This window comes from Lepus europaeus, chromosome 5 (assembly GCF_033115175.1).
Source record: "Lepus europaeus isolate LE1 chromosome 5, mLepTim1.pri, whole genome shotgun sequence".
NCBI classification, from domain to species: Eukaryota; Metazoa; Chordata; class Mammalia; order Lagomorpha; family Leporidae; genus Lepus; species Lepus europaeus.
Window position 1 is genome coordinate 18762058 of NC_084831.1, and position 23998 is coordinate 18786055.

The following is a 23998-nucleotide window of genomic DNA, read 5'->3' on the forward strand; positions in this document are numbered from 1 at the left end:
AGGTTGACTCACCAGTTTGCCACCTCTGCTCCTGACCTTTCCTGTTGGGCTTGTGCTTTGTTCCCCACCCCCTGGCACCACCAATCAAAACTTGACTCTCAGAGCAAGGCCTTTTCTGTTAGGGAGCATCGGGTAGGTCCCATGAACTAACCTGCTGTGTATCAATGGCTCCTTCTGCCGTCTCCTGTCTGATTACCTGTGCTCCTGGAAGACAAGCACAGGCTGACAGTGCCTCCCCAGAGTCAAAGATCTCCCCTTTCCCATGGAACTCCTGTGCCAGGCTGTGACCTTCAGGCCGCTCAGAAGGAGAGAGGACAACCTCGTGATTGGAAGGGTGGTTTTGGTCTTTACTTAGAGTTCGTCTTCTGTGTACAAAGTTAATTTAGAGTGAATCTTAATGGAGAATGGAAGTGGGAAAGGGAGGAGGAGGAAGGGTGGGAGTGGGGTGGGAAGGCAGGTATGGTGGGAGGAATAACTATGTTCCTAGCCGGTGCCGCGGCTCAATAGGCTAACTCTGCCTTGCGGCACCGGCACACCGGGTTCTAGTCCCAGCCGGGGCACTGGATTCTGTCCTGGTTGCCCCTCTTCCAGGCCAGCTCTCTGCTGTGGCCTGGGAGTGCAGAGGAGGGTGGCCCAAGTCCTTGGGCCCTGCACCCACATGGGAGACCAGGAGAAGCACCTGGTTCCTGGCTTTGGATCAGCGCTATGCGCCGGCCGCAGCGCACCGGCTGCAGCAGCCATTGGAGGGTGAACCAACGGTAAAAGGAAGACCTTTCTCTCTGTCTCTCTCTCTCACTGTCCACTCTGCCTTTCAAAAAAAAATAATAATAATAATAACTACGTTCCTAAAGTTGAACTTATGAAATGTGTTTTCCTTTAAAAATTAATTAAAATAAAATAAATAAAATCTAAAAAGAAGAAGAAGGGTGGTTTCTGGCCTTCTGGTATTCTCAAACCATGAGGTGGTGAGCACTGCCCAGACGCGCTGTGCCTAGCACTGGCAGCTTCTTCCGTGTCAGATTCTTCTGCTATGTTCTTGGCGCATAAGACATACCAGGACCCAGACGAAGGCCCTGTTTCCTCACAGGCACACTGGTGTAGAGTCTGGGCCTCTCCAAGCCTCCCGTGTAGTATGTGAGCCTGGTGTCCGAGCAGTGCCTTCTGTTCTGTGGCCAGCAGTCACCCTGGGCTCTAGGATCTGGATTTATCCAGATGCTCGTTTTGGAAGGGAGTGATGAGATGCCACGTAGCTGTGGATTTAGGAACTGAGCCGTTCTCGGCTTCAGAAGGCCAAGTTCTCCTTCTTTGGAGTGACCTAGAAAGTGTATGGAGTAAAGGAGTTGGATCTTCCCCAAGGCTTTCGCATTGTTCTGCAACTGGCCTGTGAGGTGGGTAAATCTAAGTAACAGTGAATGCTGAGCAGCCGTGGAAAGCAGACCAACCGCCACTCTTTTAAAATAACTGGGGGCAGCCGTTTGGTGCAGCAGTTGGGGCGCCCCTTGGGACGCCTGCGCTCTCTACCGCTGTGCCTGGTCAAGTCTGGTCTTGCCTCCAGTTCCAGCTTCTTGCTAATGCACGTCCCAGAAGGCAGCAGACGATGGGTCAAGAGCTTGGGCCCCTGCCACCCATGTGGGAGACCCGGATGGAGTTCCAGGCTCCTGGCTCAGCCTGCCCAGCCCTAGCCATTGTAGGCATTTGGGGAGTGAACCAGCAGATGGAAGATCGATCTCTCTCTCTCTCTCTCTCTCTGTCTCTATGCTTTTCAAATAAATTTTAACAATCACAAAGTAACTTTTCTCTCAATTATTAAATAATAATTAAAATGTTAAAAATAAGTTTTTCATATTTATCACAGCCAATTTTGAAGATGAAGAGATAACCACTGTTAACTATATATCCTCAGCATTTTTTATCGCATATACATATATTTTAAAGATTTATTTTATTTATTTGAAAGACAAAGTTACAGAGAGAGGTAGACGACAGAGAGAGAGGTCTTCCATCTGCCGCTGGCTCACTCCCTAGATGGCTGCAATGGCTGGAGCTGTGCCGATCCGAAGCTAGGAGCCAGGAGCTTCTTCTGGGTCTCTCCTACATGGGTGCAGGGGCCCAAGGACTTGGGCCATCCTCCACTACTTTCCCAGGCCGTAACAGAGAGCTGGATCGGAAGTGGAGCAGCCAGGACTAGAACCAGCACCCATATGGGATGCCAGCACCTCAGGCCAGGGCTTTAACCTGTTGTGCCACAGTGCCGGCCCCCTTGCATATATCTATATTTATATTTATACATGTCTGTCTATATCTGTCTCTACCTCTCTCTGTAACTTTGTCTTTCAAATAAATAAAATAAATCTTTAAAATATATGTATACGGGATAAAAAATGCTGAGGATATATAGTTAACAGTGGTTATCTCTTCATCTTCAAAATCAGCTGTGATAAATATGGAAAACTTATTTTTAACGTTTTAATTATTTTATAATTGAGAGAAAAGTTACTTTATAACTTTATAACAATATATATATATATGTCTACTTCTACAAAACAATTCATAGTACATATAAAGCTTTTTTTTTTTTTTTTTGACAGGCAGAGTTAGAGAGAGAGACAGAGAGAAAGGTCTTCCTTCCGTTGGTTCACCCCCCAAATGGCTGCTACGGCCGGCACGCTGCGCCGATTCAAAGCCAGGAGCCAGGCGCCTCCTCCTGGTCTCCCAGCGGGTGCAGGGCCCAAGCACTTGGGCCATCCTCCACTGCCCTCCCAGGCCACTGCAGAGAGCTGGACTGAAGAGGAGCAACCGGGACAGAATCCGGCGCCCCGACCGGGACTAGAACCCGGAGTGCCGGCACTGCAGGCGGAGGATTAGCCAAGAGAGCCGCAGCGCCAGCCATATAAGGCTTTATAACTTTTTTCACCAACTCGATCATGAAATTCTCCCATGTCATTGAATAATCTTCCTCAGTGAGTTTTTTAATGATTTGATTTTTAAATGCAGTCAGATACATGGATGTACTATAATTTAGCCAGTCTTCTATGGAATGTTTAAGTGCTTCGCATCTTTTTCTTATTGCAACATAAGCACTTTTACATAAATCTTTGTGTGCATCTCCCACTTGCTGCATCAACAGATAGAAATATTTTGAAGACTTTGATAGACTATTAAATCAGACCCTACTCCTTTAAGGACCTTACTAAAAATACCACTTTTGACACAGTTTTATTGTTAAAGAATTTAAATAAATCCACACATTTCCCTAAGTGAAAGTTTCTAGGATTCTTTTTCTGTCTTTCTGTGCATTCCTTAAGGAAAACTAACGCGTGCACCTTGTGTGTTGGCCAGATTAGGAAGCAGTCTAATTGGTTCCACCTGGTCATCGAGTCGTCAGGGTGTTTGTTTTCGGACACCTGTGCCTGGTAAGCAGTTGTAGTGATTACAGTGAGACTTGAGGCAGCTGCGTGTCAGTATTTCCAAAGCTGTGGTTTATTTATTTTTTTGTGACAGGCAGAGTGGACAGTGAGAGAGAGAGACAGAGAGAAAGGTCTTCCTTTTGCCGTTGGTTCACCCTCCAATGGCCGCCGCGCTGATCTGAAGGCAGGAGCCAGGTGCTTCTTCTGGTCTCCCATGGGGTGCAGGGCTCAAGCACTTGGGCCATCCTCCACTGCACTCCCTGGCCACAGCAGAGAGCTGGCCTGGAAGAGGGGCAACCGGGACAGGATCGGTGCCCCGACCGGGACTAGAACCCGGTGTGCCGGTGCCACAAGGCGGAGGATTAGCCTAGTGAGCCGCAGCGCCGGCCCCAAAGCTGTGGTTTATAAAAGATGCTGGCGCAGGTTCAGGTCATCGTAGGCCTCACGTAGCAGGGCACATGGACTCAGAGTACGTGTTTCTCTGAGTGACCCAGGCTGCTCGTCCTATTGGTGTGGAAGACCTGCAGCGTGGGGTACGGAGGGTAATTGGCCTTGCTTCTGGGGACAGAGCTTTGATTTACGAGTGCAGCTTTGTGCAGACAGCTGTGTGGTCCCTAAACAAGCCTTGTCTGGTCTGATTAATGTATGCCGGGGGACTCCTAATGGAATCAGGTACTTACCCAGATGAAGCAGCTGCTCTTCATTCATTCTTCTCATGTGCACCTGCCTGCTCCGTAAGTAAACATCCACTCAGCCTCCTCTCCTTCAGCAGATTTAAATTAGAACTCTGGTGGCCCGCTGTAGCTACGTTGTCTCCAGAGCCTCGAATGTCATAACACTGACCGCGTTCTATTCTGAGCACTGAAGAGGTGGACGCGGAATGAGGATTATCAATGTGATCTGTCAGGATTGGAAGAAACTTCAGAAATGCAATCCAAACTTCTAATTTTGTAGCTCAGTCAGTCCCTGGCTTGAAAGGACTTCCAGTCGTATTAGGAATGAAATACATAGCAAGGAAAAGACCAAACCCCCACCACAGACCCAGCGCAGGGCAGTGGTTCAGCGCCAGGTGGGAAGTGCTAGGGGCCAGGGCGGAATTCAGTTTCAGAGGGGAAGGAAGCAAAGCACCTCATGCTGGAGAGTTTAGTTTTTGTACCTGGACCTTGGAGAATGGTTGAGACTGAAGAATGGAGGCCGTGTCTTCCTAGGGGGCGGTGGAATTCAAGGCAGAGCTGTCTGGGAACAAGGACTGTGTCGTTTTGGCAGGTGTGCGGGGCCTGCAGAAAAGCCGCCTTTCACCGCTGGGCTGCGTGACGTGGAGCTGACTCTCGAGCGAGCAGCAGCGTGAGGTCTGCCTTGCAGAGCCTAGAGTGCCTGTGTCCCTAACTCGCGAGGGTTCAGAGAACCAGCAGCGCCCCTCGTCTTCCCCAGGGGCCTGGGAGGGCCAGCAGCAGCCCTCAGGGATGTGGGCAAGCTGCTTCCCAGAGTGCTGGGAGCTTGCTCGTCCCTCGGTGGAGTTCCGGCCTGTTTTTCAGGGCTTGCTTTCTGGGGAGCTGTGCTGCGGCCCTGCCTCCGACCTGCTCTGTGCGCAGGGTCAGGACCCTGAAGCCTCGGGCAGGCTTTATAAAACCCTTGCTACTGGCCGTCTTCTAAACCTGCGGTGAAGTTGTAGTGCTGTGGGCTGCAATGCAGTCATCTGCCAAAGATCCGAACTACAGACATTTAGATGCGGTATTCCCTGCCATTCAGGTATTTAGTCCATGCCTCAAGTGAAAGCAGGCACACGAATCCTGGTACTGTTTTACTGTCAGGTGTCCACCTTCCAGACACACACTTGGCCTACCAGAGGCTAACATTTGAACTTCATTCTTTCGGTTAGTTAGGAGATGGCCCCTGGTTAAAATGGAAGTCTTTTCCTTTTAAAATTAGGCAAGTATCAATAATTCACATTATTGATTGCCTCAGTTGGGTAAGATCAAGGAGAAGGGAAAACATAGTTACAGTTCAGAGTGGACCAGAAGGGTCCTCAGCCTGGCAGTTTTGCTTTGGAGTCCAGTCTGGCACTGAGTCTGGGGCCTGAGGCAGGGCTGCTGGGGAACAGTCCCAGCTCTTACCTGGGGACTTGGCTTCACAGCTCCTGCACGTTGGGGACTCTTGCAGTTCTCTGTAAAATGGCTAGGAAGGCAAGGGTTTAGAATCCCGGGTTGTACAGTTACAGATACGGACATAATTCTTGTAGACATCAGCTTTGCCATGGGCCCTACCTGTCTCCAGAGTGATGCCATGAGACAGACCTTCGTAAAGGTGCAAACTGGTCCCGCGGAGCTGTGCGGGCAGGAAGTGCCTTTACGTAGTTCCTGGCTAAGCCTTATTAAAGTTTGGCTAAGGAGTGTCTGGTTCAATTTCTCTTTGTTTTGGGATGAGATTGTAGCTGTTAGTAGGAGCATTCCGTAGTGAAGGGAAGAAAGGGGACTCAATTCTGAAGCTTGCAGGTGAATTTTTTCCTCTGTTCTTTTGATCCTTATATACTGACATTATTTGCAAAAATTATAAACTGTTACTTCTGCCTCATTTTCTTTCTGACCACTTGCTTCTAATTTAGGTTGCAGCTGTTGACATTTAATAAAATTCCATGAGTACATTTGAAGATTTTGCATTAACCTCTTAACACCATTTAATCAGCCTTCTTGTCTTCACACTAGTAAATCATGTGTCTGCATTTTACCTTCAGTGCCACAGGGTTAAGTATACCATTAAGTCAAATAGTGATTATCTGTTGAGTAAATGCTCTCAGCACTTGACTGGCTTAATCCAGCTCAACTTGCTAATTCACATAATTATTTTATAACTCATGATGTATAGTTTTCTATTGAGTAAATGCAAAAATTTAGATATGTCTTAGAACATAAGATCATATTGTACATCCATACAATGGTGTATCATACAATAATTCCTTATGACAGGTACCTAATAATGTGAGAAGGTGTTTATGATATGTATTGTAGTACTCTTAACTAGTATGAAATATATTTCCATGTGTGAGAAAAAAAAAAAAAAAACAAGAAAAAAGACATACAGAAAAGAAATAGACCAAATGTATACAGTGAGTGATTCCGCCTGGATGAGAGAATTGTGAGTTACTTATATTTTTATTGGAAGTGTGATTTACTTATATTCTATATGGAAGTGGAGCAGCTGGAACTCAAACTGACACTCCAGTATGGAATGCTGATGTTGAAACAGTGGTTTAACCCGCAGCAACACAACACCCGCCCGTGTTGTATTTGCTTTTGATACTGATTGGGGATCACTTTTATAAAGAGTAAATCCAATATGGGATTATAAGCCATTTTTACAGCCTTCATCAGTAAAGATTTAAAATATAGTGAATGTTGCGCACCGCACGTTCGTGGGGAACCTGGCGCTAAACCATTCGTAGACGACCTGCTTCTGGGTCGGGGTTTCGTACGTAGCAGAGCAGCTCCCTCGCTGCGATCTATTGAAAGTCAGCCCTTCACACAAGGGTTTGAAAATTTTAAAAAAATAAATTAAAATAAAATAAAATATAGTGAATGTTCAAGGTGAAATTAATGCTTTGTGTAGAAAGGGAGTAAAACATCGTCTGGCATAAATTTGAAAAGTAACTGAGAAATTTGATATCTGGTGCTTTTTTATCCTGTGTGTCGTTAGGCACTGTACCTAGAGATTGGTGTTTCTTAAACTGGGGGCGCTGGTGCCAACTCTCAGGCTTTCTGCAGCTGTTTGGAAAACAGTGATTCTGAGTTTTACAAAATGAATGATTGCAGTTAGGAAAATCGTGACTTGTTTTAGTTCTCTGTCTCCTGAGATGGAGCTCTGTATGTTTCACATGCTTTCTTATTGGTGTGTAACGCACACGCAGAGCAGTGCACAAACCTGCAGTGTGTAACTTAGGATCTCGAGTGAGCCGCTCTTTCACTTTCCATTGTATCGTGCTGCCGTTAGTCTTTGACAGCATTGTCCTAGCTGCATGGTGTTCCCCAGTCTCCAGAAGTTGCACTCTGATATTTTGATCTCAACTGTATTAGCTCTTTTAGATTTTTACATTTTTTTCAAGAAACTAGAATTTTACTCCAAGTAAATATTGTTATTCTTAGTTTGGCCTTTAAAGCTTGAAAAATGGAAGAGAGTAATAATACAAAACCATGACCTCTAGCCTCCGAAGATTTAATGTTTCTTTGATTGCCCACTGTGGCCCAGTTGGACCTCAGCAGGCTGGCTGTGTGGAACTTGATTCCCGTGCCTGTGCATGTGACCCTGCACGGTTTGCTGATCTGAAGAAGCGAGTCAGCAGCCGGCCGTAAGTGTGTCAGGTCCAGAAACCCGAGAGCAGCCCGGCAGGGGCTTTGAGAGCAGCAGCCTCCAGCAAGGGAGCGGCAGCCTGGAAGAGGCAGGCCGGCCTTGCTGAGGGTCTCGCCATCGGCCCTGCAGCTGTGTCTAGAGCCCTGCCCCTGAGCCCCAGTGCTTGACGCTACTGAGTCCACTGGTCTCATCAGAAAGCCACCCTTACTACCCAAAATGCAGTCCTCAGACTGTGAAATCCACTTCTCAAGAAAGGTAAATTACCCAACACATTCTTTAGCCAAGCCTCTTCCTGGGGATACCCTGACAGCATTGAACTGTTTCGGTACATCGCTGAGTGACTGGGGGATGAAGGACGGCGTGGTGACCTGGTGTGTTCAGAGCAATTCCAAGAGCACGTTCCACTGGAATGACCCTGGCAATAGGGAGTGTGTGGCGTGCAGTCCTGTGACCCTTCCCTGGGGAGCTGGTGGTGTCAGGAGACCCAGTGTGGCTTCTGGAACACAAGGTTTCTAGGCTGCACTCCCAGGCACTGGGCGGGAGATCTGGCTGCTGCATTTACAGAATGCCTGCATCAGTATTTTGTGATTGGGGGTTTTGGAAATCTCCATAAGTGGCCTAAAGGTAGATAAGTAACTCGGGCTGCTCTTTGATTTTCTTAGGGAGATTAGGCACTGTGTATTGAGTAAGTGCAGACCACTATGATAGGCCTTGGAGTCTGTCCAGACTCAGTCCTTGAGCTGACAGCCCCAAAGACTACTCGCCATTGCCCCTCAGGAATCGTGGTTCTGCTGGTGTGCGCAGTCCACAGCTCAGCACGTCTCATCCGAGCACACTGACTTGTACCTGCCTGTGAGTTTGTATCCGGACGAAGAAAGTGTCTTCTCCCTGGCCTGAACTTCAGTGCCACTGTCCACAGCCCCATGTGACACACCTGTTCTACCTTTTCCCACTGTTCCTAGCGCAAGCCTTCCTCTGAGGCCTGTCTTGCCTCTCATATCTGTGGCTGTTCCCACCTGTAGGTTTTTGAGGCCGTTTTCCCCCCAGAATGTCGCCCACTCCCTTCCACTACTCCAGATGTTGCCAGTCTTCAGCGCCTGACTCAGTTCCCATCTCTGCGAACACAGGTAGCACTGCCTTGCTGTGGATGACGAAGCTGCTGTTTGGCCTAGAGGTGAAGAGAATGGACCCTGCAGCTGCTGCCTGGGAGGGCCTTGGGCTTCAGCCTTCCTGGCCCAGATTTCTCCATCTGGGAAAATGGGAATAACAGTTGCACCCAGCCCACGGTTTTACAGATGGAGTGAGTTCAGACCATTAGAGCCCCTATAGGGAACAGTGCTTGGCACCAAAGTTCTTACGAAACAATAGCTGTAGCCGTTGCTCCTTGTAGTACAGGTCTGATCGTAGCCCTCCATGTGTTATCTTTCAGTTATGCATCTCTTGCCCCTGCAGATTTTGTAAAGTCCTCTCCCAGAGAAATGGACCCGATTTTACCTGTTTGCTTGCCTTCTCAGTATGACCTGTGCATTTGTCGGTCTCCCCGTACATGTGGCTTAAAGTGCAACTCCGTTGTGTTAAAGAAAACAGGTGGGGCCGAGGAAGCCATGGAAGAATAGAGGCTTCAGTTCACGGGTGGAGTTTCTTGTGATTCCTGGCACGCGGGATTGTCACTGTGCTGAGGCTGGTGCTCCCCTCTGCCGCAGGCTCCAGTTCTGTTAGCATCTTCTGCAAGGAAGCCCACAGTCCAGGAGGCATTGCCGACACTGTTTTCCCTAGGCCTGTGGTGGGAGGGGGTCCCAGACGCTAGATTCCGAGCTGTCAGATGTCCCAGAGCGCAGTGTGCTGCGTCTCCAGCTGAGGGGCGTGGACAAGTCGCCTTCTCTGCCGTCCCTCCCTCCTGTTAGCAGCGCGGGTACTCAGAAGCGCCGTCCTCACCTGTCAGTTCAGACATTTGGGGGAATCGAAAGTTACCCCTAGTGGAAGGAGGTGGGAATCACTCCACAGATTCTGTTGCAGTCAGGAGGCCTAAGGGCAAGAGCTGCCAGCCGGGGCCTCTGCCGTCACCCAGCAGCTCCGGGGCGCCTCAGCCCGAGTCTGTCACTGAACCCTGTGGGCCCTCTCCAGATGAAATCACTGTGTTTTTCCTTGCAGGCTGGAACAAGACATTAAAAAGTTAAAGGCTGACCTGCAAGCCAGTCGGCAAGTGGAACAGGAGCTGCGCAGTCAGATCAGCTCCCTCTCGAGCACAGAGCGAGGGATCCGCTCAGAAATGGGCCAGCTCCGGCAGGAGAACGAGCTGCTGCAGAACAAGTATGTGCCCCCCCGGCCTGGGGCTGGGCCGGCGCCCGCGCGGTGGCCTCCCTGTGCCTCTTGTTTGGGGGGTGGCGTGCAGGACTCACGGTGACCTACCAGGGACGTTTTCAAACGGCATGCTTAAAATAGCAGAGAGTCAACGTACATATGAAACTACAAGAACTTCCTTGCAATAAAACAGTTTAGTAATGTTACTGTTTGTCTTCTCTCAGTAGTGTCTTAATCTAAAAGTTCTGAGCTTTTGTGATAATGTAAGTAAAACTGATAAGAAGTAGTTCTGCCACAATTTGAACATTTTGCTCTTTTGAATGTTTTCAGAGGATCCAGCTTTGATACTGACTCTGATTTCTGGCAGGCGCTAATGATGCTAAACTTTGATGTTATTAGAAGAGGCAGGCAGAAGGCCAGCTCCGGTGTCTGAACTCCTCCAAGCTTTCCATTCATTCACTCCAGGATTACTTGTTGATTCACCGTGGGTCTGAGTGACTTTCTCAGTTGCTAAGCAGCGTGTATCTGTGGTAGTGATTCCTGTTACACATGCTGAGCTTTCTCTATCGAGAAAGGAGGCCACCATTTCTAAGGATTATAATTCAAAAGCTAGAGCCGTTATAGGCAGATAACTTCTCCATTGCTTCTGGCCAACTTTGGTGGTGGTTTTAGCATTGCTGCCTAGAGACCCTCCCTGGTAAGCTCACCTGGTGTTGGTAGGTAGCACTGCAGGTGAGGGCCATACGGCTGAAATTTCCAACCGAAATGAAGCATCCCATGGCTCTAAGAGACTGGTTTGGAGCCACCTAGAAAACATGGAGCCACTAGAAAGGCCAGGTGCAGCACAGCTGTGTTCAGGAAAGACTTCTCCCCTCGCGCCCCTTACCCTGGGTTCCGAGGGATTGGTCCCATCAGTGCGACTGTGGGGGACTGGAGTTCCTCCCTGGGGCTTCAGGACACTAGAGTCATTCTGCAGTGAGTCCCTTGCTAGCAGCGTTCTGTCTTCTTTTCTGACCTGCCTTGGGAAGATCATGTACCTGGAGCAGGCGCTGGGTCTGGTTCTGTGTCTTGCGAGGCAGTTGGTCTGTTGGTGTTTGGGAATTGTCAGATACCGGCGCGGCGTCCTGACCCTGGGCACTCCAGCAGTGCGTGCGCGGCAGCTGGCTCTTCGGGCCTCCTGCTCACTGGGCCTTAGGAGGATGCTGAGAGGCCGCGTTTCTTAAGGGCGCTGAGTGAGTGTTTTCATTTTAAGACTGTGTGACATTGTTTCCCTCTAGGTTACACAATGCTGTGCAAATGAAGCAGAAAGACAAGCAGAACATCAGCCAGTTGGAGAAGAAGCTGAAAGCTGAGCAGGAAGCCCGAAGTTTTGTGGAAAAGCAATTACTGGAGGAGAAAAAGCGGAAGAAGTTAGAAGAAGCCACTGCTGCCCGGGCTGTTGCATTTGCTGCTGCATCTAGGTATGGCTGCCACCTGAGAGGGTGATCCATGGTTGGCTTTCCTTGTGCCAGGACAGGTGGGAAGTTGATGCCTTGGGCGGGGTTGGACATCTAGCAGTCAAGCACAGATGGGTCGCTTTTAAGTACCGTTTTGCTGGCTGGTTTAAACTCTGCAGCCTTGTGCTGTCATCCTTAGGACCGCGTCTAGAAAGCGGGATGGGGGACTCACTGTTCTGAGAGCAAAGGCTCCTGGTCACCCTCTGCAGAACCAAGGGTTAGGTTACTGAGTGCTGAGAGGTTCCGTCTGGGCTCGACTTCCCTTCCCAGAGTGCTCGTCGCACTCTACTCGTGTGTGTGTGTGTGTGTGTTTCTAGAGTTTTTGTCTTAAAATGAGAGAAAGATAAAATCCTGGTTGCCATAGCACTATAACATAGCAGATTAAGCTGCCAGCTGTGGTGCCCGTATCCCATATGGGTACCAGTTCATGTCCTGGCTGCTCCACTTCCAATCCAGCTCCCTGCTAATGTGCCTGGGAAAGCAGTAGAAGATGGCCCAAGTACTTGGCCCCCTGCACCACGTGGGAGACCCAGAAAAAGCTACTGGCTCCTGGCTCCTGGCTCTGGATCAGCCCAGCTCTGGCTGTTGCGGCCATTTGGGGAGTAAACCAGAGTAAGGAAGATCTCTCTGTGTGTCTCGCCTTCTTTCTCTCGTAACTCTGCCTTTCAAATAAATAAATAAATCTTTTTTTTTTTAAATCTTGGTTGCCCACCAACTGTATGCTCACTGTTCCTATCTTTGTGGAATGTCAATGAACTCTCAAATGAGATGAAAATTAGTGAAATATCAGTCTCTGTTGCATAGCATTAGATCTGTGGAGTGGTGAGACCTGGGGACTACTTCCTGTGTTAGTATTCCAGAAACTGATCTAGCAGTGCTGACTTCTAGCAAGGGGAGGGGACAGCTGACAGTCATCAGGAAGGAGTCTTCCCTTTTCCGTGTGTGTGTGTGTGTGTGTATTTATATTTATGAAGTCCATCTGCATAGGGGATCAGTCATGGGTTGGCAGATGTAAATTACTATTTGTTTTGTTTGTCTCACTTTTAATGTCAGACCTAATTTGTATCTATGTGGTATAATTCAACTGTAATTCAACAAGTAGCTCCCTTGCCAGCCTCTGGCTTGTTCATAGCCTTCCTGGGGCTCTGGCATGTGCAGAGTAGCTGGTGAGTCATCACTTCACTTTTGGAACGTAATGGTGAGTGAGAACTACCCGTCCTGTGTGGCCCTGCCTGCCCCAGGACTCTGCCTGCAGATGGCTGAGCCCACTAAGCCCACAACAGCCAGACAGGCTCCAGAGACCCTTGCTTGACCAGCCTGCCTGGGATGTGGGGTGGTTTGCGCCTGCGCTTGAAGATTTTCCTGAACAGAAATCTAGTGTGGGCTGGCGCCGTGGCTCAATAGGCTAATCCTCTGCCTGCGGTGCCGGCACACCGGGTTCTAGTCCCAGTTGGGGTGCCGGATTCTGTCCCGGTTGCCCCTCTTCCAGGCCAGCTCTCTGCTGTGGCCAGGGAGTGCAGTGGAGGATGGCCCAAGTCCTAGGGTCCTGCACCCACATGGGAGACCAGGAGAAGCACCTGGCTCCTGGCTTCGGATCAGCGCAATGTGCTGGCCGCAGCAGCCATTGGAGGGTGAACCAACGGTAAAGGAAGACCTTTCTCTCTGTCTCTCTCTCTCTTACTGTCCACTCTGCCTGTCAAAAAAAAAAAAAAATCTAGTGTGGCCAGTACTCTGCTTAATTCATCTAGCACCTGCCATTCTTGAGCAATTCCCCCGAGGACACGGCAGCTCCCTTAGCTGTATTGTTTATTGTCTCCCAGGCCTGAGAGTCAGTCCCTGGGTATTTGTGTCGTCTCTAAAGCCTTTTGCTTCTAGTGAGGCACATTGGTTTTGCTCCTGCCCCTGGCTGGCCCCTGCTGCCACCCTTTCCATCCTTAGAACCGTTTTTATCCTTGAGCCAGTCTCTGTCTGCACTTCCCTTTTCGGTAGGCAGAGGACGCCTAGTCATCGTGCCGTTTCTGGCTCCTAGACACTAACAGCGCAGCAGCCTGGGCCTGCTCGGTGCCGTTAGCTCTCTAACTTGTTTTTGTCATAACCCTGGGAGGCAGCCTAATGCTGCTCCCTTCTTGTTCTGTTGACTCTGTGACTCAACACAGGTGAAATTCCCAGCGTATGGCCTCTCAAAAGTAGAGGGAAGCGCTTTTCCCTAGTTCACTGCCCCCTGCTGGAGATAACATGTGTTCCATTCCGTCTCTCTCAGCTTTGTGTGCCCTGTGTTGTCACCATGGCCTGGTGGGAAGTGTGCTGATGCGGAAGCTAGAAAACCTCTGGGGTTGTTTTGTTTTGTTTTTAAAGATTAGCTATTGATTTAAAAGGCAAAAAGGTAGAGAGAAGGAGGAACACAGAGAGAATGATCTTCCTTCCGCTGGTTCACTCTCCAAATGGCCACAACAGCTGGGACTGGGCCAGACCAAAGCCAGGAGCCAGGATCTTCATCCGAATAGCCCAAGTGGGTGCAGATGCCCAAGCACTTGGGCCATCCTCTGCTGCTTTCCCAGGTCATCAGCAGGGAGCTGGATCAGAAGTGGAGCAGCTGGGACTCAAACCAGCGCCCATATGGGATACTGGCATTGCTGGCAGCTTAACCCACTGTACCACAGTGCCAGCCCTGAAAACCTCTGTTCTTATTGCAGTTCTGTTACCAACAAGCCTCAATGACTTTGAAGTAAAATGATATCTAAGTAGCTTCAGTTTTCTCATCTGAGAAATGGGAGTATATCCTATGTTGATGTAAGGATTGAAGAAGTTAGTTGTTGGCTCCTGTAGATAATAATAATTTTAAGTCACTGTTGAAATTATCAAAGAATAGAGAGAATGTGTCTCTTGAACAGAAGCTAAAACTTGACAGGCCCTGGAGTATCGGAGAAATACCGGCTCTGCACTGTAAGTGCACGTGGCCCTCTACACCCATGGGTTCTGCAGCTATGGATTTAACCATCCACAGATAATCTTTGGGGAAAAATTGCATCTTTAGAGAACATGTACAGACTTTTCTTTCTTGTCATTATTCCCTACACTGCACAGTCTAACAGCTGTTTATACGATATTTACATGGTCTTGGATCTGCAGGCAATCTGCAGTTGATTTAAAGCATGCAGGAGGATGGGCATGGGTTATATGCTAATACTGTGCCTTTTTATATAAGGGCCTTGAGCATCCATAGATCCTGGTATCTGGTACCTGTAGGGGGTTCCTGGAGCCAGTTCCCTATGTGATTCTGAGGGACAACCATAAACCTGTAGTTTTTTGAAATCCCTTTATTTCCTTCTCTTTTTCAAAAGGGGAGAGTGCACCGAAACCTTACGGAATCGGATCCGAGAACTCGAAGCAGAGGGCAAGAAGCTCACGATGGACATGAAGGTGAAGGAAGACCAGATCCGAGAACTGGAGCTGAAAGTCCAGGTAACGTGCGCTCTGCTCTGCACCGTGGTGTGACCCGGGCGTCTGGGAATCCCCACGTGACAGACAGATGTGAAGCTCCAGACCATCCTCTCAGGTCCTGTTTAACATAACCGGGTTCTGATGCAAGCCTGAAAGGTGATACTTCCTTAGCATGTTCTATACCAGGGTTTGCTTTCCTGTAGATTCATTGAACTTTTTCGGGTTCTAGACCCAGGTCTAGGAATTGATGTGTCTCTTCCTAGTCCTGACCCTGTGTCCATTGCCAGGGCATTGACCTCCTGAATGACCCTGAGCCTTGCAGATTGTGGTCCTGAGCTGCACGTGGTAAATGGCCACTTTGGGGGCTCTCTGTGCCCTGGCTCTCTGTATACCTGGATTTGGCATCAGCTCCTCAAAGGCACATCTGTGACTAAGGTCGTGCGTGAGATGCTTAGCGGCAGTGTGAACCCTGTGACAGTGCTGGCGAGCCAGTGGGCTGCAGTAGATGACCTGGACACAAAGCCTCAACGCACCACAAAGGTGGCCCCAGAGGGGCGGGAGGCGAGCATCAGTCAGAGAAAGGCTTTGGAACACTGAAGAACGGAGATAACCATAACATTAGGAGCTCCTCTCGTACCAGACAAGAAGACATTCCAGATAAAGGAGAAAAAACGCATTTTTAAAAACCAGGCAAAAATAGTTGAATTTATTTTCTTATGGAATAGGGAAAGACTTTGTAAATGAAAAAAGCAATGGAAGAAATCACAAAGTGAAAAAAATGAAGATTGATTGGGGAAGGTACAGATATTACAATAAATATAAATGAGGAAGTAATACTTTTAATACGTAATTGCTCATTAAATTGATAGGGAAGGCGCAGGTATGCAGAGAAGTAGGCAAAGGATGTAAACAGATAACTCACAGAAAAATGTAAATGATAAGAACATGAAGAATATATCCTCATCAATCATGAAGACATGTAGATTAAAATTAGGTATCACTTTTCTCCTGTGAAATTAGCACAGAATTTCTAAGTAAGATACCCGTCTTGGTGCGGATGCTGCAGAATGGGCCTCATTCGTGGCTTGTGGGGCTGTAGCTTCCCGTGAGGGACCGTGCACTGTCAGTGTTTCCCACTGTAGAGATCCAGCCTCGGGTAAGTGTTTTAAAACCACACCAGTGTTAAGTGCACAAGGATGGTCATGACAGTGATATACAAATATTATAAAAAAAGATTCTTAATCTTAGAGATTGATTTAAATTGTGGTATGTATCCATGCAAGAATATCATATAGCCGTTAAAAATGTTACTTTGATAGAATAGGTGAGGTTAAATTTTTTAAAGACTATTTATAAAACCCTTCATATGATAGGTATTATTTCGGTTATGTTAAGAGGTATGCATGTGTATAAAAAGGACTAAAAATGTATCAGAATTTTTAGTGATGGGACTTTGATGTTTTCATTTTATTTTTTAGTTTCTCTGTATTTCTAAATATTCTGCGATGAGTTTAGATTTCTGTCTTTAAAAATGCAGAAAACCAGGTCTCTACATATTTATTGGATATATTTCCAAGTATTTGAAGTGGGCTTATTCTGCAGTTTGCCCTGTCAAAATAATGTATACGGTTTTTAGTGCAGGTTGACAGGAGAAGTTTTGCCAAATTTGACTACAACATTTGCAGCATTTGCAAGTGGCCAGCAAGGAAGGCATTCCCTGGTTCTGAACGAGGCTTGCATGAAAACGGTTTGACTAAAGGCAGAGTCCACTGTGACCCGGGCACAGCCCCCACAGTCGAGTGGTTGTTTGCTAGGCGGCGCCGTCTGTGCACATCACTGTACGGGAACATTGGGCACCTTTCTGAGTCGGGAGCTCCGGCTCCGGCCGTGCCAGGGCGGAGTCCTCATGGCCAGGTCAAGAACAGCAGGATTGGATTTGTGATTTCAGGCTCACTGACAGAAGTCTGCCTCAGCTACCGTGTAGCATTGTGCTCTGATGTCGATGTTGGTGGTTTCCACAGGAGCTGCGGAAGTACAAGGAGAACGAGAAGGACACCGAGGTGCTCATGTCCGCCCTGTCCGCCATGCAGGACAAGACCCAGCACCTGGAGAACAGCCTCAGCGCGGAGACGCGCATCAAGCTGGACCTCTTCTCGGCGCTGGGGGACGCCAAGCGGCAGCTCGAGATTGCGCAGGGTAGGAGGGCGGGGCCCCTGGAGGGGAGGGGTGGGGCGTGCAGGCTGTGCGGGACTCCTCCTAGGGCGTTGAACCAAAGGGCATCGCAGGTTCTTCTGAAGTGGTTTGGCTAGTGCCTGACATGCAAAAGTAGTGCTCCCTAGGGGTGGGCATCGCACAGTGCCTGGGTTCGAGGCCCAGCTCTGCTCCCAGTCCCAGCTTCCTGCCAGTGTGCCCTCTGGGGAGCAGATGGCTGAGTCCCCGCTACCCAAATGGGAGACCTGGCTCAAGTTCCTGGCTCCCAGCTCGGCCTGGCCCAGTCCTGGCCGCTATTGCAGGCATTTTAGGGAGTAAGCTGACAGATGGGAATTCATATTCACTCTCTCTCTCTCTCTCCCCTTCCCTGTCTGTCTTTCAAATAAATAAAATTTTTAAAAGCAAAAAAAGAAAGTTGGTTTTAAAAAAGAGACGTTGGAATCCCATGCTAATTCCGTCTACAGTCGTATTCTGAAATGTGAAAAGTCCGGTGCAGGGTGTACAGAGGAGTTTCTGCGTCTGGGAGCTCACGGTGTTGAAGAAGAGAACGGTAGCGTGATCAGAGGGTGCTGGCAGAGTAGGGGCTCAGAGAGGCAGGGACCAAACCAGTCTGGAGAAATGGAGAGGGCCATTTCCCAAGGGAGCTGATGGCTGACCTGGGGCTTGAACGATGAGAAGGGGTTGACCCCGTGAAGAAGTGGCGATCTGTGCAGAGGAAATAGGCTAGCTAAGGACTCGCAGACCAGGTGGGACCTGATATTCTTTGGGCAGCTGGCTCTCCTTGGCTGGTGCAGTGGTGGAAGACCTGGAGAGCAGCCCCTCCATGTGGTGGCTACTGAGACCTACTGTGTGCCCCTGAGGGTGCTGGGCCATGGCCCTGGCCGGGACAGGCACAAGCAAGCCAGCAGGGAATGTGTCAGATGGCAGTAGGTGCGATGGTGAGAATAAAGCTGTGGAAGCAGGTGAGCGCGTCTGCTCTTGACCCGGTGCTCACAGAAGAGCCCTGCGATGGGCAGCATGGAGCAGAGGCTGAGCCTCAGTGGCCGGGGCAGCACTTCCACCAGAGCAGAGCCCCGCAGGGGGCCGCCCTGCCTGGCAGGAGAGTGGGGGAGGGCCGGGGCGGGCGGCGGCCATGGAGGAGCTGGAGCTCTGCCCTACTCTGCAGGGCACTAAGGCTTGGCGGGAGCCGGTGGAGGCAGGTGTGGATTTTGGGGGAGAGAGTGATGAGCCGCCTAGTCAGTGAGAGGGCTTATTTGAGTGCTGCAGAACATTTTGAAACACAGAGAGTAGCCACGTTGTCTGGATGCCCGGGAGAGAGGAGGCTGCACATGGCAGGGCCAGGCACCCGCTGGCAGTGGTGTGCCAACTCCTCGGGGACCCCTTCATTCTGTTGGAATGGTTGGTGCATCGCAAAGAGGTTTTTGTAAGTGGATACATCTAACAGTAGCTACTGGGCCTAAACTAAAACTTAGAGCATTTATTTAGGACTCCATTTTAAAATAATAAACATGTTACATGTCAACATAAATAACATACATTTCTGAAAAATGACTTTTCCCCAAAAATATGAGAAAAGTGGCATTGTTTGACATTTAGCAAGTCTCTGACCTAGCCTAGGAAGCCTCTTCGAGTCTCATCTCTGCTGGATCGTCCTGTCCTGGCTCCGCAGTCGACATAGCCTACGGAAGGCTCCGTTTCCACTCCTGACAGAGGCAGATGCTCGGCCGTGTTGAGGGTGGTTTCTGCACTCACGGAGAGGCCTGCTGCCGTCAGGGAGCAGCAGGGGGCCAGGAAGACCAGAGGCGAGATCAGGGAGGCCTTCATGAAGGAGGCACATTCGTTGAGCCTTGAAGTGTGAATTTTTTTAAAAGATTGATTTATTTATTTGAATGTCAGAGTTAGAGAGAGAGAGGGAGAGACAGAGAGGTCTCCCATCCACTGGTTCACTCCCCAAGTGGCCTCAATGGCCAGAGTGGAGCCAGGCTATAGCCAGGAGCCAGGAGCTTCTTCCAGGTTTCCCATGTGGGTATAGCAGGGGCCCAGACATTTGGGCCATCTTCTGCTGCTTTTTCCAGGTCATAGCAGAGAGCTGGATCAGAAGTAGAGCAGCCGGAACATGAACCGGCGCCCATGTGGGATATGGGCACGGCTTTACCCCCTACACCACAACACCGGCTCCTGAAGTATGAATTTTAAGAGCAGAGAATGTTAGGGAAGAACACTTAACCTGAGCCTGGGGCTGTCCAGGTGAGTGGTCCAGCAGCTCCAGCTGGGGGACGTGGAAGAAAAGAGTGGGTGATTCGGTGCTCTGTGAATGGAGCTGCACTAAAAAATACCTTCCCTAGGTTTCTGGAGGAAGTGGGTGACAGGTTCTGGCCATTATCTCCAGAAATCTTCCAACAGCAAGTTGGGGTTGAGAGTGAGTGGAGGCAGAGGCCAGTTAGGAAACTGTCACTGTCTTCTAGCTAAACAGGTGGTGGCTGTGGGGGAAGGGTGGTCCTGCGGGTGAGGAAGGGGCATGGAGATGCCTGAGACCCAGGAGCACAGGGCTGCTGGAACCAAGGAGGAGGAGCAGACAGGTGGCAGGAGTGAGACGCGGATGGTGTGCTTGGGTGTGTGGGTTTGGAGATGCTCCCCGACAGCCGGGCGAGAGCTGTCCTCAGTCAGCGGGAACGGGGGGCCCGGGCCCAGCGCCCAGCAACAAGACTGAAACCTTTGGGGGCAGGGAGCTGGAGCTGAGAAGTTAGTGAAGCCGCTGGAGCGACTTGGGGTGGCTTGGGTGACCGAGCAGGAAGGCGGGGTGGAGAACCCAGCAACATTACTGTGTGGACTTGGGGAAAGGCAGGAGATTCCTCAGGTCCCAGCTCTGCACGCCCTGGGAGGCAGCTGACAGCTCAAGTACTTGAGTCCCTGGCACCCATGAGGGATACCTGCATAGGGTTCTGTCTCCTGGCTTCAGCCTGACCCCAGCCATGGCTGTTGCAAGTCTTTAGTGAATGAACCTGTGGGTGGGATACATCTCTTTGTGTCTTGCTCTCAAAATTTAAAAAAGGGGCAAAAATAAGAGAGCAGCCTAGGAGTCCTGATTCTGACCCTACACTGACTTTTTTGCCTGGCTTCACTCCCTGTTCCCTTGGGTTACAAACTTGGAAAAAAATCTCCCTGCGCAGGGTAGCACCTGGTCTCAGACTAGCCACGGAGAGACAGCCCTGGCGTCGGCCCAGGAGCCCCGTCTTCCCCAGTGCGCTGGAGATGTTTGCGTGGTGCTGCTGATAGAAGTGCGGTGTAGATCTGCGTGGGGAAGACAGTGTGGTTCCTGCGTCAGGCGTTCAGCTGAGCCTCGTTTTGTTCAAAGAGCAGGCGATGTGTGCCGGCTGGGCGCCCGGGGGACCTGCAGGGAGGGAGAGGAGGCAGCGGTTGCCTTGCCTTCCTCCCCCCTCCACTGGGTGCTGGGGGTCTTCTCATCAAAACACAACTTCGTCATCACAGTCAGACGTTCTTGTTTTTCTTCTCCCTGCTTTCTGTATCATTTGATTCATCCTGGTTCCGAAATGGCTTTCATCTCTGCGTCCTTCCACAGCATACGCCAGCAAGCTCTCGCACATTCCAGATACATTACCAGGTTTTCTGTTAGGCTGTGGGAAAACTCACGTACAAGCTGTTGTTAAAGCGTTTACATTTCTGAAGGCTGCTTCTGAGTGTTCTGGTAGACCAGGGAGCCGCAGAGCAGGGTGGAAGCTGCATGGGCTTGGAAACAGGGAGGTCCTGCTTTAGTTGTCTCATAAGGAAATGACATTGAGGAAGAAACCCAGCTTGCAGGGCCCCGGCTTGCCACTGGGTGGGGCCCCAGGGCGTGGGGCTGAGGGGAAAGTAGGCTGTGCCGCGGAGGAGCTTGTGGTGCGGCAGAGAGATGGGCACCGGGGAGCAGCCGCAAGGGCTGGAACAGGGTGTCGGTCTGGAGCCCCGCCTGGACTTGAATCCTGGCGGCATCCCTTGAGCAGCTCTCAGTCCCTCCCTGCCTTGGTCCCTCTTCTGTGAACGATGACGATGGTAATCGCCACCTGCTAGGGCTGATGGGTGCCTGGCACGTGGGAAGCCCCAGGTGCTGGTGACCGTCCTTCCCATCACTGGTACAAAGAATGAGCGAGGAAGAAGTTCAGAGTGTGCTGAGGACCTGGGAGGTGGGGCACTGGTTAGATAGGAGGATCAGGAAAGCACTTCCAAGGAAGTGCAAAGAGAAACCTCACGCAGAGTTAGTAATACAGAGAGCAGGAGAGCACAGGAGGGGACATGGGCGGGGGCTTGGTGCTGGACGTGTCGGAGTGCCTGGCTCGAGTTCCAGCGGTTTTGTTTGTTTAAGTTTTCTTAATTGTATATGAAATAGTTACTCAGAGAAGGAGAGAGAGAGAGAGAGAAAGAGAGAGAGAGAGATCTTCCATCTGCTGATTCACTGCCCAAATGGCCACAATATCCAGGGCTGGGCCAAGCCAAAGCTAGAAACCTGGAACTCCATCCGGGTCTCCCACATGGGTGACAGGGGCCAAGGCACTTGGGCCATCTTCCATTGCTTTCCCAGGCGCATTAGCAGGGAGCTGGATCAGGACTCGAACTGGCACTCTGATGGGATGCTGACGTCACAGGTCACAGGTGGCAGCTTAACCCACTGTGTCGTCTCTGCTTCTGATCCAGGTTCCTGCTAATGCGCATCCTTGGGAGACAGCAGATGATGGCTCAAGGACTTGGGTCCCTGCTCTGCCTGCATGGGAGACCTTCACTGAGTTCTGGGCTCTTGGCTTGGGCCTGGCTTAGCCCTGGCTGTTGTAGGCATTTAGAAAGTGAGCCAGCAGATAGAAGATATTTTTTGCTGTCTTTCTTTGTCTACTTTTCACATAAAATGAAAATAAATAGCAAACATTTTTTTTTAAATTGCGGAGGGAAGTGGCTGAAGCAGGCAGGAGCTGACAGGGTCAAGAAGCAAGCATAGTGAGGGGGCTGTGCCCAAGCTGACCGAAATAACGACGCCGAAGCCACCAGCAGAATCTAGCCTGGGCGGTTGGTCCGAGGCATGGGCGAGCAATTTGGGTCACGCCTGAATCCGGTGCCCCCACCCCCACCCCACCCCGGGCAGCAGGCACGGAACCGCGTCTGTTTTCTGTAAGAAAACCTGGAGGCAGAAGTGTATTGTGACCGGTTCTGCGGCCTTGACTGTTCTGTGTCTCAGAGATGGTCCATCCTTCCAGAAAAAACGTCAGAAAATGTAGAGCCATAGGTCGCAATCCACACCCCTCTGAAGTGGTCAGAGGTGACTGCCGTGTTTAAAACGTGGCCCCTGGGCACTGACGTCTTCGGTCACACCCGCGTGAGCAGAGTTGCTTCTTCCCTCTGAGCCAGGGATCACTGAACTGTGGCCCACAGGCCAGTCCTGGCCTCACTACTCTTCCAGTGTTCCTGAGCCAAGACTGGTGTTTACCTTTCTCCGTAGCTGGGGGCTTGGGAGGCAAACGGTGGAGACAGCGCGTGGCCCACCAGCACCCAACATAGCTGCTGAGGCCCTTTGAGGAAAAGCTCATCCGCCCTTAGACTGCCGAGCCTGGAGGCGCGTCCGCTGTGCCAGAGCTGGCGGGGTCGGCCCGCTGAGCCCGCCTCCTCACTGACGCTGGGTCTTTGATTTTCCAGGACAAATCCTTCAGAAAGACCAGGAGATCAAGGACCTGAAGCAGAAGATAGCAGAGGTCATGGCTGTCATGCCCAGCATCACGTACAGCGCCGCCACCAGCCCCCTGAGCCCCGTGTCCCCCCACTACTCTTCCAAATTTGTGGAGACCAGCCCCTCTGGACTTGACCCCAACGCCTCTGTTTACCAGCCCCTGAAGAAATGAAGACCAGCCGTGTGTTTTGCCCCATTTGGTTACCAGAAGGCGTCACAAGGGAGTGTATGGCAGTCAAGATAAAAAGTTTCTGTTGTATGTTGTGGGACTCTAGATGTTGTCATTTTTCAAACCGGCGGGAGTTAACCCCAGGTCCGATCAGAGCTGCCCATCAGTTTTTCTTGTGAATTTTTAGAAGACCTCACAGAACTTTGCAGTTTATTTTTTTCGGCCAACACATTAAAACCATTCTTGGATTTCAAGTAGCCAATTTTGCCTTTTATGTATTCCTACATGGTTCCCTCTTGAAGAGAAAAAAACCAGAGTTTTTGCTTTTCCACCCTTTGTTTTGTTCTTAAAAAAGGAAAAAAAGCAAAAACTGCACGTTGGATTCACACGGGTTGATAACAGAAAGTTAGTTTTTAGAGTGGAAGTGGAGTAAGCCGACAGCTTTGATCCCCGGCCACATTAAAGAAGATTCCTGATGTTACAGGAAGCAAATCGGTGGCCCCTCCAGCCCCTCCGATTCCAGGCGCGTGACGTAAGTGAAGGCCAGGGCTCTGCTCTGGCGTGTGCAGGGTTGCCTGGGAAGTCCTGGTACCCCTGGCGTGTTCAGGCCGAGGAGATGGCCGGCAGCAGCCTTCCTCGGTGCCTTGGGAAACGCGTTGTCCTCACCACCACCCCCATCCCTGTCTTCTCTGTCACACTCACGCGGGTCCAGCCATAACGCTGGTGGGCAGTTGGGCTCGGCGTGGCCACGGCCACTGCGTCCTGCGTTCCTCCCCCCGGAAGGTGCCGTGTGCTGTGTGCTCGTCCCTGGTAAAGCAGCCGGCCCGGGAGCCAGACGGCGTGCGTGCGTGCGTGCGTGCGTGCGAGACTCTAACGGCGGCTAATAAAAGCTACGGTCTAGGGGTTTTTTCCCTTCCATTTCATT

At 50.3% G+C, this 23998-nt stretch overlaps 1 protein-coding gene across 1 annotated transcript in view; it reads left to right on the forward strand.

Moving 5' to 3' along the window:
- Positions 1 to 23327, forward strand: part of MACO1 (macoilin 1) — a 74022-nt gene extending 50695 nt beyond the window's left edge. The window contains exons 7-11 of the mRNA XM_062190658.1: positions 9900 to 10058; positions 11327 to 11509; positions 14887 to 15007; positions 17008 to 17182; positions 22874 to 23327. Of these exons, the coding sequence (XP_062046642.1) occupies positions 9900 to 10058; positions 11327 to 11509; positions 14887 to 15007; positions 17008 to 17182; positions 22874 to 23076 (841 nt within the window). The 3' untranslated portion in view covers positions 23077 to 23327. The remainder of the gene's footprint in view (positions 1 to 9899; positions 10059 to 11326; positions 11510 to 14886; positions 15008 to 17007; positions 17183 to 22873) is intronic.
- Positions 23328 to 23998: the final 671 nt, after the last annotated feature.